This window comes from Mobula hypostoma, chromosome 28 (genome assembly GCF_963921235.1).
Source record: "Mobula hypostoma chromosome 28, sMobHyp1.1, whole genome shotgun sequence".
Lineage (NCBI taxonomy): Eukaryota > Metazoa > Chordata > Chondrichthyes > Myliobatiformes > Myliobatidae > Mobula > Mobula hypostoma.
Window position 1 is genome coordinate 15924012 of NC_086124.1, and position 16337 is coordinate 15940348.

General features: G+C 44.7%; 3 protein-coding genes and 1 pseudogene across 7 annotated transcripts in view; 2 read left to right on the forward strand and 2 right to left on the reverse strand.

The window, feature by feature from the left end:
• LOC134338864 (histone H2A type 1-like) overlaps positions 1-16337 on the forward strand; it is a 597857-nt pseudogene that overhangs the window by 303944 nt on the left and 277576 nt on the right.
• LOC134339082 (histone H2A type 1-like) overlaps positions 1-16337 on the reverse strand; it is a 318239-nt gene that overhangs the window by 33814 nt on the left and 268088 nt on the right. The window lies entirely within an intron of this gene.
• Positions 1419-4946, reverse strand: LOC134339081 (zinc finger protein 239-like). Its single transcript, XM_063035391.1, has 2 exons — positions 4927-4946; positions 1419-4332 (listed from the first exon to the last, which is right to left on the reverse strand). Exon 2 carries the CDS (start codon positions 3894-3896, stop codon positions 2964-2966), a length of 933 nt encoding a protein of 310 aa, XP_062891461.1. The 5' UTR covers positions 3897-4332; positions 4927-4946; the 3' UTR covers positions 1419-2963.
• Positions 4922-16337, forward strand: part of LOC134339078 (alpha-1B-glycoprotein-like) — an 89168-nt gene continuing 77752 nt past the window's right edge. For 4 of the 5 annotated variants that reach the window (XR_010016341.1, XM_063035384.1, XM_063035385.1 and 1 more), the window contains exon 1: positions 4922-5056. Coding sequence is in view for 4 of the 5 variants with exons in the window: in XM_063035384.1 (XP_062891454.1) it covers positions 4966-5056 (91 nt within the window). In the remaining variant the exon portion in view is untranslated. Of the gene's footprint in view, positions 5057-13707; positions 14032-16337 lie in introns of those variants that run through there. The other variant, XM_063035383.1, reaches the window with a different exon arrangement.

Consider the following 16337-nt stretch of genomic DNA (forward strand, 5'->3'; position numbering starts at 1 on the left):
CTCTCTGACGTTGGTGTGTGAAAAGAGGATGCTGTCCAAGTTGCATGCCATCTTGGACAATGTCTCCCATGTACTACGTAATGTACTGGTTGGCCACAGGAGTACATTCAGCCAGAGACTCATTCCACTGAAATGCAACACAGAGCGTCATAGGAAGTCATTCCTGCCTGTGGCCATCAAACTTTACAACTCTTCCCTTGGAGGGTCAGACAGCCTGAGCCAATAGGCTGGTCCTGGACTTATTTACTGGCATAATTTACATATTACTATTTAACTATTTATGGTTTTATTACTATTTATTATTTATGGTGCAACTGTAATGAAAATCAATTTCCCCTGGGATCAATAAAGTATGACTACAACGATGACTACTATGACTAATACCTCACTAGAAGAGTTCTCCAGTCTGTCCCGAGGGAGCACTGCCATGATATTTTTCCTGACTAGTTACATCACCCCTCTTCCTTTAATCCCTCTCACTCCTTCACATCTAAAACAACAGAACCCTGGAATATTGAGCTGCGAGTCCAGCCTGTCTTGCTACCAAGCTACAATATCAAAATTCCAGGTGTTGATCCATGCCCTGAACTCGTCTGCTATTCCTACGATATTCCTTGTATTGAAATATACACAGCTCAGGACACCAGTCACACCATGCTCAACCTTTTGATTCCTCACTTCTTCTGAGGTCTTCCCAACATCTGTCTCCGCAATCTTTCCAATAACTCTTCTGGCACTCTGGTTCCCATCCCCCTGCAACTCTAGTTTAAACCCCACCATGCAGCATTAACAAACCTTCCTGTCAGGATATTAGTCCCCTTCTAGCTCAGGTGGAAACTACCTCCTCTGCACAGTTTCCAATTTGCCTGGAAGAGAGCCCAGTGATCTCATAACTGTCATGCTGTTTTTGTAGTTTATCATAAGTTTCATGTTTCTTTTGATTCGTAAAAGATTTTACTTGTCCTGTTAACTCTTTCAGTCGCTCACACATTCGATCAAACTGACCACACGGTCTTATCACTAAATCAGTAGTAGTCATTTCCTGACAATATCATCAGGAGCCACATTTTATTAGGTTCATCATTGATGGTATATTTCAATAACCTTATCAAACTTAAATGTTTCGCAATTTTGCCCACTGTTTTAATTCAATCTGAAGTATGTACTTTGCCCATGATCTCAAAATTTTAACAGGTTGTCCTGCAACACAAATTTAGTTATTTTCCCCATGCTCTACCAGTTTGCCTGAATTTAGTAGCTTTTTCAATCTGTGCTCCTCTGCTTCTATGATTTCAATGTTTTGATTGCTCTGAGCTCTGAATCATGCCAACTACATCATTTGACATATTTTGGTGTTTAAGTCCAACCGTCTTTTAGAAGTCAGGAATGAGGCATAAAACTGGTTGCTTCACAATTGTTTTATTAAAAGTTAATAGAACAGGAACAGAACAGTGACAGGGGTCTACTACTTGAAGGAGAGAGAGAAAAACAAAAGATGGCACCCAGCAAAAAGCAACTACTTCTATACCCAAAGATAAGAAAAATTCCATTCGGATCTATAGACAATGATCCAATTAGAATGTACTTGTCAGTGCTGCAGTAAAACTTAACCAATGAAGAAACACTTACTCACTTAATGAATTGCAAAGAAGCTCCAGAATTCTACTTTGTACAACCATTAGAGACATATTAAACTGTTAAGCATACAAAGGCTACTTCAAATACAAGTAGATAATTATTTGTTAAACTGCAAATAAAATGACAATAAAAATTAAACAATTGGATCCAACAGATTCTCGGCACCTGCACACTCAATTCGTAGCAATAGTACATTCTAAACCTCTCAGGGTTCTGGGTAAGAGCAGTGCCATTGAAAGGGGGCTTCCTGTAAGGTCTTAGCCCAAAATATCTACTGTTTATTCCCATCCATAGATGCCGCCTGATCTGCTGAGCTCCTTCACCACATTGTGTGCATAGATTTCCAGCATCTGCAGTACCTCCTGTGTGTATCAACCAGTCAATATTTTTACGAGAACACAACAAACAATTTAAAACAACAAGCTCCCACAAGCAATATACCCTCTGTCAACAGGCATAGTGTGTCAAATTTCAACCCAGTTCTTTACTCTATCAATCGGCTTCCAGAAGTCGCTACTCTGCCATTCATTGCAACACCCCCCACTCCCACCGGCTGTTTCCCTGCTCATCATTATGTGCTCTTACTACTGTCCAGAGTCCCAAACTCTGCCCTGTCCTGACCTGCCTCTGGTTTCCAACTCTACTCCATTGAACGTCCAACTAATGATTCCCCAATCTGCTTTCAGACTTTGGAGAGCAGTGGTGTGTTCTAAGAACCCGACTGTGTGAGACAGAGCCCTTGAGAAGCTGTGAAGATGGCCCATAATGTTGAAAAGAGCAGGGAAGTAGGAGGTTAGCTGTCAATGACATTCTTCCTCAGCCCAGAAATATGCTAAATGAAGAACATATCAGACATAACTACAGTCAGCTCATCTTCTTTCATTCTGCAAAAAGTCGCGCAGGAAATTCAAGGGAAACCTCACCCACAGAGTGGTGATTATTTGGATCCCATCACCACAGGAAAAGGCAGAGGCGAACAGCAGGGATGGATTTAAAAGGACTATCGAGGTAGAGAAAGTCTGGCAGGGAGCAGCTGGGCTGAGTTGATTCCCTACTGTACACTGTAGGTGTTGTAGTTTCACCAGGTACCTGAGACGAGCTTAAAATAGAACTGATTTATTAGTCACAGATCCAGAATATTAAACTCCAATCCCATTAAAGGCAAACATCAACAGAGGAAACTCCTTTCATGCCCAGTGACAAGAGTGCAGAACTGGGTGTGATGAACAGCAGCAATAACTGCAGAGTTTGGCACCAACAGTCATCTTTGAACTTGCCTCCGGATTCAGCAATCGCAGTGGTTAAATATCCAGAATGCAACTTATTTAAACTTTTCCCCCCGTGTGAACCCGATAGTGTGTCACAAGGTTGGATGACCGAGTGAATTCCTTCCCACATTCAGAGCAGGTGAATGGTCTCTTCCCAGTATGAACTCGGTAGTGTGTCACAAGGTTGGATGAGTGAGTGAATCCTTTCCCACATTCAGAGCAGGTGAATGGTCTCTCCCCCGTGTGAACCCGGTAGTGTGCCACAAGGGTGGATGACTGAGTGAATCCCTTCCCACAGTCAGAGCAGATGAATGGCCTCTCTCCAGTGTGAACTCGGTGGTGTATCTGCAGACTAGATTGCTGAGTGAATGCCTTACCACAGTCTGAGCAGGTGAATGGCTTCTCCCCAGTGTGAACTCGCTGATGTATCTTCAGTTGAGATGACCGAATAAATTCCTTCCCACAGTCTGAGCAAATGAACGATCTCTCCCCAGTATGAACTGACTGGTGTGCTAACAGGTCAGAGGATCGAGTGAATCCTTTCCCACAGTCTGAGCACGTGAACGGCCTCTCCCCAGTGTGAACTCGCTGATGTAGCTTCAGATGAGATGACCGAGTGAACCCTTTTCCACAGTCTGAGCAGATGAATGGTCTCTCCCCAGTGTGAATTGACTGGTGTGCTCGTAGGTCAGATGACCAAGTGAATGTCTTCCCACAGTCTGAGCAGGTGAATGGCCTCTCTCCAGTGTGAAGTCGCTGGTGTGTCTGCAGGCTGGATGACTGAGTAAATGCCCTACCACAGTCCGAGCAGGTGAACGGTCTCTCCCCGGTGTGAACTCGGTGATGTAGCTTCAGTTCAGATGGCCGAGTGAACCCCTTCCCACAGTCTGAGCAGGTGAATGGCCTCTCCCCAGTGTGAAGTCGCTGATGTATCTTCAATTGATATGAGTCAGGAAATCCCTTCACACAATCTGAACAGGTAAACGGCATCTCCACAGTATGAAAACGCTTGTGTGTCAGAAGACCAGATGATGGTGTGAATCTTTTCCCACACACACAACAGTTGAATGGTCACTCTCCCTTGGGAACTCACTGGAGCGACAGCAGGTTGCCTGAGTGAGTGAATCTCTTCCCAGACATGGGATAGGTGAACAGTCTCTCACAGGTGTGAATTTTCTGATGTATTTCCAGCTTGGCTGACAAAATTAATTAATTCCCGCAGACAGAACAGGTGAATCCTTTCATATATGGTGTGAACGGGCTAATATTTCTTCAGGCTGGATAACTGAGTACATTCCTCACCCACACAGCAGGTGACTTGCCTCTCTCCATATTAAACTCACTGGGGTGTCTGCGAACCGGCGGCTGCGTGAGTGAACTCCTTGTGTTTGAGATTCCCAGATACAAATTCTTTGCTGTTTCAATCCTGTAAAAAAAAAATTACAAAAGACATTGATGGGTGAAGAACATTCCAGATGAGATAAGTATAGTCTCTATGGTGAGCTCTGATAGCACATTGTTACAACGAGGTAGTTTTTTCCAAGAACTAAAGCAGATGAAGGAATTTTGTTTTTTATCCACGCAGCACTGACATTTTCCTAGACTGGAGGGTAGAGAGAGTCAGAATTATAATTTTCTCAGACTTGGATTTAGATAGCTGGAGCCTGGCAGTGTCTGAGAGATCCGTTTGATCCCATTTACTCTACCTGCGCTTCCAAATACATCCTACAAAAAGTTGGGAAAGCGTTGGTAGTGGTATCCATGGCTGTCTCTGTACCCAGAAACCCCCACGAAGAGAGAGACCCCTCTATCCTGCCACTGTTGCAGCGATGCGCATGTGCTGCAGACATGACGGCAAACCTTCGCTCATCAGCAGAAACCTGGGACTAAGAAAATTGGAATAAACCGAAACTGTCTCGGGGTGCAGAGCTACGGTGAGTCCGGCCTCACAGAAATTGCTTCTCAATTGCGGTGCTCACGCCGATACCAATGAAACCCCCAACCGGAACGCCGTTCTTACCTGCGACCGATTCTGCAGACCCTTTTCTCCACTGAGCGCATGCGCGAATTCGGAGCTGTCTGTGACCCTTACGCCTGCGCGTTTTATCGTTGGGTCTCGCCGGCGAATTGTGCATCACGAAGGTTACTGGGTAAGCAAGGTTCAAAGCGTATTTATTATTAAAGCCTGGAGAAATTATACAACTTTGGGATTTATCTGTCTACAGATAGCCACAAAGCGAGAAACCCGAAGGAACTTAATTAAAACTCAGAAAGACCAACATTCATTGCGCTTAGCGCCGAACAGTTTACTGAACCAGATTGAGTTATTAGATCCGAATCCCTGGAATAGGCCCGAGCCTTGGTCTCAGCTCATCATATTAGCGGTGGAAACCGCCGGTAAGCTTGCAGAGAGGAAACGCAACAGCCTGGGGTAGACTCATAGCCTCAGCGTCGCGGAATGAACATTGCGAGAGAGCGTGGGAAATCGGCCCAACCCTCCCCTCCGGTCCCGATACCCTGCCTTTGTAGGCTATCTGGGCCGGTTTTTTTTTTATTGTCCAAACAACTGATTGTGCCTCACCGCAGCAAAACGCTCTGGGCCAAGACCACGGCACCAGCCCGAAGCAACGGGCTACCAGTACGGCTCATCCCTCGAAATCGCTCACCTCATCATTGTTTGCCTTGACAATTTACCACGATTTACTGCATAATATGTTGTTATATGCTTTACTCAAATTTCGTTCCTTTGGGACTAGCAGTAAGCTGTCACTCACCTTCAGGAACATGATCTTAAACCGAAAATTCTGCGAATAGTGTCCATAAGCACAGGGTCCACACCACATGCCGCAAAAATATTCAGTTTTTATGTAGAGTACTTTGCAGCTTCTTTAACGTAGGAAGCTCCCACAAACAATCCTGCCCTAGTTTAACATAGCAAAGTGCAGTACCTTACACTGTCCAAATTGCAATCTATCCGCCATTCTTTGTCCATTGCCCCATTTCATCGAGATCCCATTGTAACCTTAGATAAACAGCTTCACTGTGCCCTACATCCCCAGTTTTAGTGTTAGCTGTGAACATATTGATAGTGTTAAAAAAAATGTTAATATAGATGGCAAACAACAGTGGGCCCAGCACTGATCCCTCTGGCACATTAGTCACAGACCTCCAATTCTCCAACATCAACTGCCGTCTCCTTCCATGAAGAGAAATTTGCACCCATTGGCTTGCTCACCCCGGATTCCACGTGAACTGAGCTTCCAGACCATTCTACCTTGCAGGACCTCACAAAAGGCCTTGCTGAAGTCTGTGGAGACAATGTGTCAATCCTCTTGTTCACCTCTCCAAAGAAAAAACTCAGATTGATGAGACACAATTTCCCGTATGCAAAGCCAGGCTGATGATCCCTAATTAGTCTTTGCCCTTTCATTGTTGGAAACATTCTTGTGAACCTCTTCAGGGCTCTTTCCAATTCTACTGCATCCCTTAGATGAGAGGCCAAAACTGTTGATAATACTTGCAAGTGCATTCTGCTCCTCTCAAAATGAATACTAGTGTTTCGTTTCCCTTTAATACAAACGAATCAATGGCTGCAGGGAGTCCTGCACAAGAATTTGCAAGTGACATATCAGATTGGAATTCTGGTTTGAGAGGGCGCTGATGAAGTACAGTGATTACTTGCTAGCGGCAAATGAAACAAAGAAAACAATTAAATATTAATCATACTTTTTCTGGTAAGTGGCCATTGCCAACAATATACTAACTTCCCTGTAAGATTGATGCTGTTGAGTTGCCTGTAGCATCTGGTATTTTTGCGGTGGGAACTGAAGTCCCAAAGGTGCAGAACGATTGCTTTGTGGAGTGTGAGGGCCCAGTCGAGACGGCGAGGTCTGGACTGGTGAGCGGGGAATTGGCCAAGTATGGCCATTGCTGGTGCGGACTTGGAGGCAATGAGATCCGGCAGAATCGTGTCGAGGTTGATGGATTTCTTTAGATTTAATGGGATCTATTGGGGTTTCTTTGTTTTGTGGCTGCCTGTAAGGAAACAAATCTCGAGGTTGTAAATAGTATACAACCTTGATAATAAATGTACTTTGCTAATATCTGTGGTTGATTAAGCATTCTTATTTGTTTAAATAACTGTAGGTGACTGCAAGGGTAAAAAGACCCTGGTGGGTGTTCTTTACTGGCCTCCGAATGTAGCCACAATGTGGTATACAAGTTACAATGGGAAATAGAAAAGTCGCGTCAAAAAGGAAAAGTTATGTTAGTCAAAGTGTAGGCAGATTAGGAAAAAAGTAGCATTTGATGCTGGATCCCAAAGGACAGAATTTGAAGAATACCTGTGAGATGGCTTTTTAGAGCAGCTTATCATTGAGCACACTAGGAGATGGGCAATTTTGGATTGGGTGTTATGTAATAACCCAGATTTGATTAGGAAGCTTCAGGTAATAGAACCCTTGGAAGACCGTGATTATATTTTGTAAGAATTCACCCTGCTGTTTGAGAAGGAGAATCTAAAATCAGACATACCACTATTATCGTGGAGTAAAGGGAATTACAGAGGCATGAGAGATTAGTTGGCCAAAGTTGATTGGATTCTATCAATGATGATGTCAGAACAGCAATGGTTGAGTTTCTGGGAGAAATTAAAAAGGTACAGGTAAGATGCTTGCCAGAGATAAAGAAGTATTCTAAAGGACATCTGAGGCCACTGAGGCTGCCAACAGGTCATAGACAGCATAAAAGTAAATGGGAGGCATATAATATCACAAAAATTGTTGGTCGTAGGGCCTGTAATGTGCTGTACTATTCTATGTTCTATGTTCTTTGTAACATATAGCATTTTTCTTATTGCTTCCATAGTAATGAAAACACATATCAACACTTTTTCGGACACAGCTCAGAGTGGATGATATATACTCATATCTATTGGAAATTCAATATAGATTTATTAATAACTGTAAAAGGGTCCCTAATGTCTATCAGAGCGCTAAGGCTTTCAGTTAGATTTGCATGAGATATGTCATTGGGAAAATAGGAAGCAATGATAGAAAACTCTGATAGAATAGGACTGAATGATCTCCCTCTCTGTCATGAGGAGCTGTGACCTGTTTCAATGATTTTGCTTCGATGAGATCGCCTCCATTCTGTGACTAATCTTAAGGCTAAATATAATATAATATAATTGTTACGCACCCCGTAACTGGGTTGTCAAACCAGTAGAAATGGAACACTCGTTGGTGTCTGTGATTACTAGAAACTAATAAAGTTTTTTTTAGTTTAGAAAATAAGTAATACAGTATACTAACCGCAAGGATATAAATGTAACAGCTTAGAGATGATAGTATACACATATACACAGAAATAGGGTAATAGGAATCAACCAAGCTCTATCGCAGTCTAGGGGTAAATTGTCAGTCTTAAGGTGAAGCAGAGTTCAGTTCAGTTTACTGTGGTTCGAAGTAATCGCTGTTGTTGTACCGTTGGGGGGGGTGAGGTGGAGAGAGGGAGAGAGAGAATGAGAGATACGGTTGAGGTTTCAGGCAAACCTTTCGATGCCTTCTGATCCCGTTGTGGTCGCCGACTGTGACCCCTCCGTTCCGGATGCGATCGTTCTTTCATGGTGAACCCGGCACACAGGCATGGGCGGACACACAACAGGTTCCCACCGGTCGTAACTTTACACTCTGTGAGCCTCTGACCGATTTCCGCGAATCGGTCCTCCAAGCTCTCACCAACTTGTGGGGCACAATGCTCTTTCCAGGGTCTCGTGGCGTGTGTGTCTGTGCCTTAGCAAACCTGCTATTTTATCCTCCCCCTGATGGGGTATCACCTGTCCATCAAACTTCACACTTCCTATTGTCTCAGAAGGATTGTTAATGAGCAGTTCAGGTTCAACGCAAACTGTCTGTGGCAGACGCCAACATACTGAATTGTGTGTGTGTCTCTCTCTCGTTATCTCTCTCTTCTCTCTTATTAGTATTTTGAATGGCTCTCCCTTATCTCTCGTTATCTCTCTCTCTCATTAACGGCATCTGTTCTGCAGCTCTGCTTGGCTTCACACATGACATAATATAATATAATCTGCACGATATGAACCCAGCTGCAGCTCTTTACATGCGTGTTAGAGAACTGCAGCTCCATCTGGCTGACCTTCGGCTCGTACGGGAGAATGACGATGTGGTAAATAGGAGCAAAAGTGACATAGTCACCTGTAGGTTGCAGCATCCGTGTAGCAGGTAGTCAGAAGAGGGATAGCAAATTGAAAGTGTGCAGACTACCCTTCTGGTCATTCCCCTCATTAATAACTCTACCACTTTCGATACCGTTGCGGAAGGAGGAGCTAATGACGTCAGCAGCATCTGAGTCTCTGGTTCTTGAGTCTGGCTCTGGCTCAGAGGGGAATGGGGAAGAAAGGGAGTGCAGTGGTAATGGGGGATTCCGTAGTTAGAAGAGCAGACAGGAGAGTTTGTGGATATGAAGGAGACATCACGATGGTATGTTGCCAACCAGGTGCCGGGGTCAGGGACGTGTCCGATCAGGTCCACAGCAGACAGAGGGACACTGAATAACCAGAAGTCGTGGAACATGTTGGTACCAACGATATAAGTAAGAAAAGGGATGGGGTCCTGAAGCTGCAACAAGGGGATTTAGGTAGAAAGCAGGACGTCATATGCAGTTTTTTCTGTATACCGGCCTGTACCACGCGTCAGTGAGAGTAAGAAAAGGATGTGTAGGCAGGTGAATGTGTGGCTGAGAAATTGGGTCAAGCCTTCATATTTCTGGATCACTGGGATTTTCTTTGGGAAACATATGACCTGTACAAACAGGATCCGTTCCACCTGAAATTGGGTGGGGCAGTGTTGCGCAAGTTTGCCGCAACTGTTGGATAGCGTTTAAAGAAATTGACAGGGAATTTGGAACCAGAGTGATCGGGCGGAGGACGGGGCAGTTAATATACAAATAGGTGCAGTGTGTAGTGAGATGGTGAAGAAGGATAGAAAGTTGATCCAGCAAAATTGTAGTCAGTGGGATGCGTTAAAATGGGCCTTTAATCGAAATAGTAGGTTCAACAGTTCAACGGTTTGCAGAAGTAAGAATACCGGAAGGAAAGTGCCGGGGAAGTTGCAAAATCTCAAGACAAAATAAATAGACGTAAAGGTTTAGAAATCGATAGGAATTTAACCTCTGGTAACAGGAACCTAAGGAAAACTGAAAACAAATACAGGACTGCATGTGTTGTATTTCAAGGCACGCAGCATACAAGGTCGATGATCTTGTAGAGCAGATGGGGACTGGCAGGTACGACGTTGTAGGCGTCACCGAGTCATGGATGAAAAAAGATCAGTAGTTGACAGTCTAACAGGAAAGGATACATATTTTGACTAAAGATGGGCAGTTAGGCTGAGGGGAGGTGGGTGACGCTGTTGGCAAAAGATGAAACCAAAACCTTATAAAAACTTAACATGGGATAGGAAGATGTAGAATCCTCGTGGGTAGTTTAAGAAACTACAAAGTCAGAAAGACCCTCATGGCTTCCAAACAGTAGTAGGATTTGGGGTACAAATTGAAACGGAAGATAGAAGACGCATGTAAAATGGGCAATGGTGCGATAGTCACGAGAGAGTTTGATACGCGGGTAAACATCAAGGGTTGAAGTTTTAGGGAACTATTCAGAAAACCCAGGTGAGATACATTACAAAGAAGAATACTAAAGGCAGGATGCCACCACCGCAGCTGACAAGGGAAGTCAAACACAGCATAAAAGCAAAAGAGAGGGCAGAGAATATATCAAAATTAAGTGGGAAGCGAAAGGTTTGGGAAACATTTAAAAACCGACAGAAGACAAGCAAAAGATATAAAGGAGATAAAAGATGAAATATGAAGATGAGATGCCGATAGTGTAAATGAGGACACCAAGGTCTTTCTTTTCGCAGATACATAAAATCTAAAAGAGAGCTAACAGTGAATAAGCTCCTCAGACAATTCGACTGTCCTTCTGTGCACCCACTGTCATACTCCGGTCCGTGAAGTCCGCGTTCCGGTTCACGGTTCGGTCCGTGGACACCGGACTCTGGGTCTTCCAGCTGTCCCTTGTTTCATAGAAACATAGAAAATAGGTGCAGGAGTAGGCCATTCGGCCCTTCGAGCCTGCACCGCCATTTATTACGATCATAGCTGATCCTCCAACTCAGAACCCCGCCCCAGCCTTCCCTCCATACCCTCTGACCCCCGTAGCCACAAGGGCCATATCTAACTCCCTCTTAAATATAGCCAATGAACTGGCCTCAACTGTTTCCTGTGGCAGAGAATTCCATAGATTCACCACTCTCTGTGTGAAGAAGTTTTTCCTAATCTCGGTCCTAAAAGGCTTCCCCTCTATCCTCAAACTGTGGCCCCTCGTTCTGGACTTCCCCAACATCGGGAACAATCTTCCTGCATCTAGCCTGTCCAATCCCTTTAGGATCTTATACGTTTCAATCAGATCCCCCCTCAATCTTCTAAATTCCAACGAGTACAAGTCAGTTGGGTTTAATCATAGGCACCCAATGCTGGTCTTGGGGCTGGGAATATTAGTGCAACCTGTGTCTGGATCCTTGCCTGCAACCTTGTCAAGTTCAACCACTGGAGCCAGACCGGAGCCTTGCCGTATCAAGATAGGGAACTGTCTATCGTTCAGTGGGAACTGTCTCTGCGCCCAAGCCTTCGCTAGGTAGGTCCGGCCGTTTGCTGCTAGCTAGTGTTGGGAACTGTTTCTATGTCCACGCCTTCTGTAGGTAGTCCTGGCCGTTTGCTGCTACATAGTGTTGGGAACCGTCTCGTCGTGTTCAGCATTCTGTGCATGAGTCCCAGCCCTACGTCCTTTTCTCAAGGAGGGATCCCGGCTCTGTGCTCCATGCCCCTGTGTTCCTGTCTCTCAAGTTCAAGGCTCCATGTTCCCGTACTCTAGACCAAGGCTCTGTGTTCCTGTCCTCCCCAAGACCAAGGCTCTGTGTTCTGCATTCCGGTAGTCCCAAGTCCAAGGTTCCCTCGTCCTGTGCTGGAGTTCCCTCGGGGTCTTGCCCAGGAGTCTCTCGTTCTCTCCTGTAGCCTCGCCTAGTCCTGTCTCCCAAGACCACGTCATGTCCTCGCCTACTTCCGGAGTCCGAGCCCGAGGTTCTGGGTACTTGTCCAGTCTCTGGTTCGGAGTCCGAATCCAAACCTCGTCATGCCCTCGCCTCGAAGAACCCAAGCCATGAAGTACCCAAGCCATGAAGAAGCCAAGCCATGAAGAAGCCAAGCCATGTCCAGCCCTGTAGCCACGTCATGTCCTCGCCTAGTTCCGGAGTCCGAGTGCAAGTCAAGACCCAGGTTTTGGGTCCTAGTCCAGTCTCCGGCTTGGAGTCCAAGTCCAGGCTCCTAGTTCCCAGTTCCTTCTCCTGGTCTCGCTTGCCTATCCAATGTCCTAGCCCATGTCTGTGTTCTTGTCCCAGCGCCTTGCTCACCTCCGAGCCCTGTCCAGATCAGCATTCGATACCCTGCAGTATGCCAAACTGGAACATTGAATTTGACGAAAGTGTTATCTACCTGCCGAACAGAGCCTACTCTATTTGGACAAGCAGGGAAGCACTGTGAGGATCATGTTTTTTTTTGGATTTATCAAGTGCTTTCAATACCATACAGCCCTCATTGTTGGGGGAGAAGCTCGGTTTAATGCAAGTTGGAACTTCCATTGTATCCTTGATAATAACTGGCAGACCACAGTTTGTGCGGCTTCAGAGCTGTATGTCAGATAGTGCTGTAAGCACTGGGGCCCCACAGGGGATTGTATTGGCTCCCTTCCTGTTTACCCTGTATATTTAAGAATTTAGATACAACACTGAGTTATGTTATCTGAAGAGATTCTCTGATGACTCAGAAATAGTTGGATGTTTAAAGGGAGGACGGGAGGATGAGTACAGAGCCCTGGTGACGGACGTTGTCAAATGGTGCAAGCTGAATTTTCTGCAGATCAATATCAGTGAGACAAAGGAGATTGTGAAAGACTAAGCCTGCACTGCTCAGTGTTACTATTGATGGTGAGGATGTGGATGTGGTGTGGACCTACAAGTACTTGAGAGTGAACCTGGGGATGATAGACTTGAGTAAAGCACCAACACAGAGGCTGTGTGCAAGAAGAGCCAGAGTCATCTCTACTTCCTGAAGAGATCCTTTGGAATATGCAGGCCTCTCCTTCACATATTCTACCAGACTGTTTTTGCCAGGGTAATCTTCCATGCGGTGGTGTGCTGGGGTAATGACATCAACATGGATGATGCCAACAGGCTCAACAAACAGATTAGAATGGCTGGTTCTGTTATAGCAATCGAACTGGACACACTGGAGGGTGGTAGTACGAAGGACATTACGGAATATTCTAGCAATTCTGGACAACGTTTCTCATCTTCTGCATGCCACCTTAGCTGAACAGAGGAGCTCTTTTATTAATAGACAACGACAACTGCGCCTTTCCAAAGAGCACTATCTGAGTTCATTCTTACTCTCGGCCTTTAGGCTCTATAATGAGTAAATCTATAACCGGGCAAATGATGACCCCTCCTGTTTGACTGTTTGAGATAACTTTTTTTAAAATTCTTTTTACTTCGCTTCCTGTATTTGCATGTCTGTGCATTTGTAATGTTACTGTAACACTGTTATTTCCTTTGGAATCAGCAGAGTATCTATCTTTTACAACAGAGATGAGGCTGAATTTCTAACAATAGATCGTGAATCTGTGGAATTCATTGCTTGACACAGTTGTGTCTGCCAAGAGATTGGGTACATTTACATTGGATGTCCATAGGTTGTTGCCCAGTAACCAAGTCAAAGGTTCCTTGGAGACGGGAGGAGAATCGGTTTGAGAGGTATGATAAAACTGCCCAGATGGAATGGTGCGCAGACTCATTACGACGAATTGCCTAATTCTGTACCCACGTGTGATGTCCTATGTCACGTGTTCCTTTCAGCTCCTCCCTTCTGCAGTCACATTCTTAACAAGTCCTGAAAATACCAGCAGTATCAGAATCTTCTCGGCACAGAACAATTATGTGTCCAAGCAGTACAAAATAGATCATGATCACCGCCGCGTTGTTGCTGTTAATCGGTGAGTCGTGAAGCTATTCCATATTTAAACGGTGGTATTCAGTGCCGACAACATACCGTGATCGTCAGCGTGAGTCCGATGAAAAGTTCTGTGCAAGCTATCTTAGTTCAAATTTATGGAATGCCTCCTCTGCTGATTCACGGACAGGCATTTTAGCGCCGTTTCACTTTTCTGCAATCTAGATACGTTCACCTGCTTCAGTTTTATTGTGTTCGTCTTACGCCCGCTGTGCTGCTTTTTTGCTACTTGCGTTTCTGTACAGAATTAAAACAAAATGAATTTTGCTACAAGATAAAATACTGAGGGTTAGTTATCGGCGAAATTAAATTCCAAAATATGGTTTGTAAAACGCTGTTAAAAATTTCCCCTGTAAAATCCATAACCCATTGCATTCTGTTGGTAGAAAATGTGCATGTACAGAGCTCAAACAGGAGGAAAAGGTACAAGCTGTTTCCCACAGTCGATGGATAGTGTACTCTATATTTAGCTGTGTTTGTGCTTAGCCTGTTTGTGCCTTGTGGGCACAAGTTCCTCTTTCTCTGGATTACAGTTACTTCTGGTTAAAACTGCCTCTTTGCTTTATGACTTCTAGCTCTTTTAACATTATATCAGAAGCAGTCATTTTCACAGAGCATGCATTATTAATAGTAATAATTTCTATTCGGTTTTACCCCTTGAAACATAATCACGTGGCCTCATTTAAACTTTTTACATTACAGCTGCTGTTTCTCCGGCAAATTCATCTTCTGCCCTGTGCATCTTCCATCCCTATTTTTCTGTCGCTTCACTGCGAAATGTGTATATTTGTTTTACTTTGCAAACAAATTGTTGAAACATACACTTGCCTCAGTTTATCCGGCATGATATGTATCTGAGGTAAAACCGCGTTTCCGTTTCAACCCTTTGTTTCCGCAGAGCAACGCAGAAGTAATGATCTTACAACAACAACAACAATTCAGCGAGCCTCTCCATCTTCAAATCTAGCTCATTTTGGCCTATGTCCTCGGCATTTTTCATAAGCAAGCTGAAAATATAGCGCAAGCACACACAAACGTGTGTGTGTGTGTGTGTGTGTGTGTGTGTCTGTGTACATATAGGTATATGTATTAGTGGCTGGGGCCAGCGAAAAATCTGGAAGCCGCTGATGTCAAGAGCAGGAACTGCAAACAGGAGTAGTCCTTTCAAAGTCCAACGTCAAGCGAATGAATGTACACCCGTAGGAATAAAAGAGGCGGGAACTTGGCCGGGTCAAACCCACGGTCCTGGAAGAGATGCGAATCATTCATGAAGATGTCAGGAAAATGGTCGCTATGGACCAACCTGCTAGGAGAATGCCTCAGACAGCAGGCAGGGGATATAGCTGTAAGTAAAGTGTGCCAGAGGACAAGAGACAATGGTAGGACAAGCCAGCCCAAGGGATGTACAAACGCCAGATATCAACGGTGGCCGACTTAAGAAAGTCCCAACAATGGCTAGAAATTGCAGGTCTGTGGGACGCTTCTCATGGCTGCACAAGACCAGGCGCTGAGCAACATAAGCGGAGTTCTTTCACACCAGACAAGACTTAAGATGCAGACTGTGCAAGGAATCCGCGGAAACCATTCAGCACACACAGCAGGGTGCAAGATGCAGGCAGGGACAGCACACACTGATCCACACAACTAAGTTGTAGGAATTGTGTACAGAAATATCAGCGCTGGGTAGGGATTGGACACTCGCAAGTCCGATGAGGAACACCTGAGAATTTAGTGGAGAATGACAGAACTAGGATCAAGTGGGACGTCCAAAATCAGACTGATAGCAGGTATCCGCCAACCAACCTTACAATAATATTGGACTGGGAACAGAAGAAAGCAATAGCAATATATGTGGCAATCCCGAATGACAGTAACATCAGGATGAAAGAATGTGAGAAGTTGGAGAGCTACCAGGACTTGAAAGAGCAGATAGAAAGGGCGTGGAAGGTCGAAAGCAGCGTAATCCCGGCGGTGATAGGAACACCTGGACTGGGAAAGTGCTTTCAACAAATCCCGGGAACAACATCTGAGATCTCAGTCCAGAGAAGAGCGCTACTAGCAACAGCTAAGATACTGCGCCGGACCCTCATGCTCCCGGGCGTCTGGTAGAAGACCCAACGTGGAGGGAAAAAGGGACTTAAACACCACTTATAGAGGGTAAGAAATGTTTAAGGAGGATATAAATTCGAAAATAGTTCGTTTTCCACATTATTGCAACTTTATACTGCATCACCAGGAATACAATGCTTAGGAAATATGTTTTGTTAAAATAAAACTATCGCGTTGATA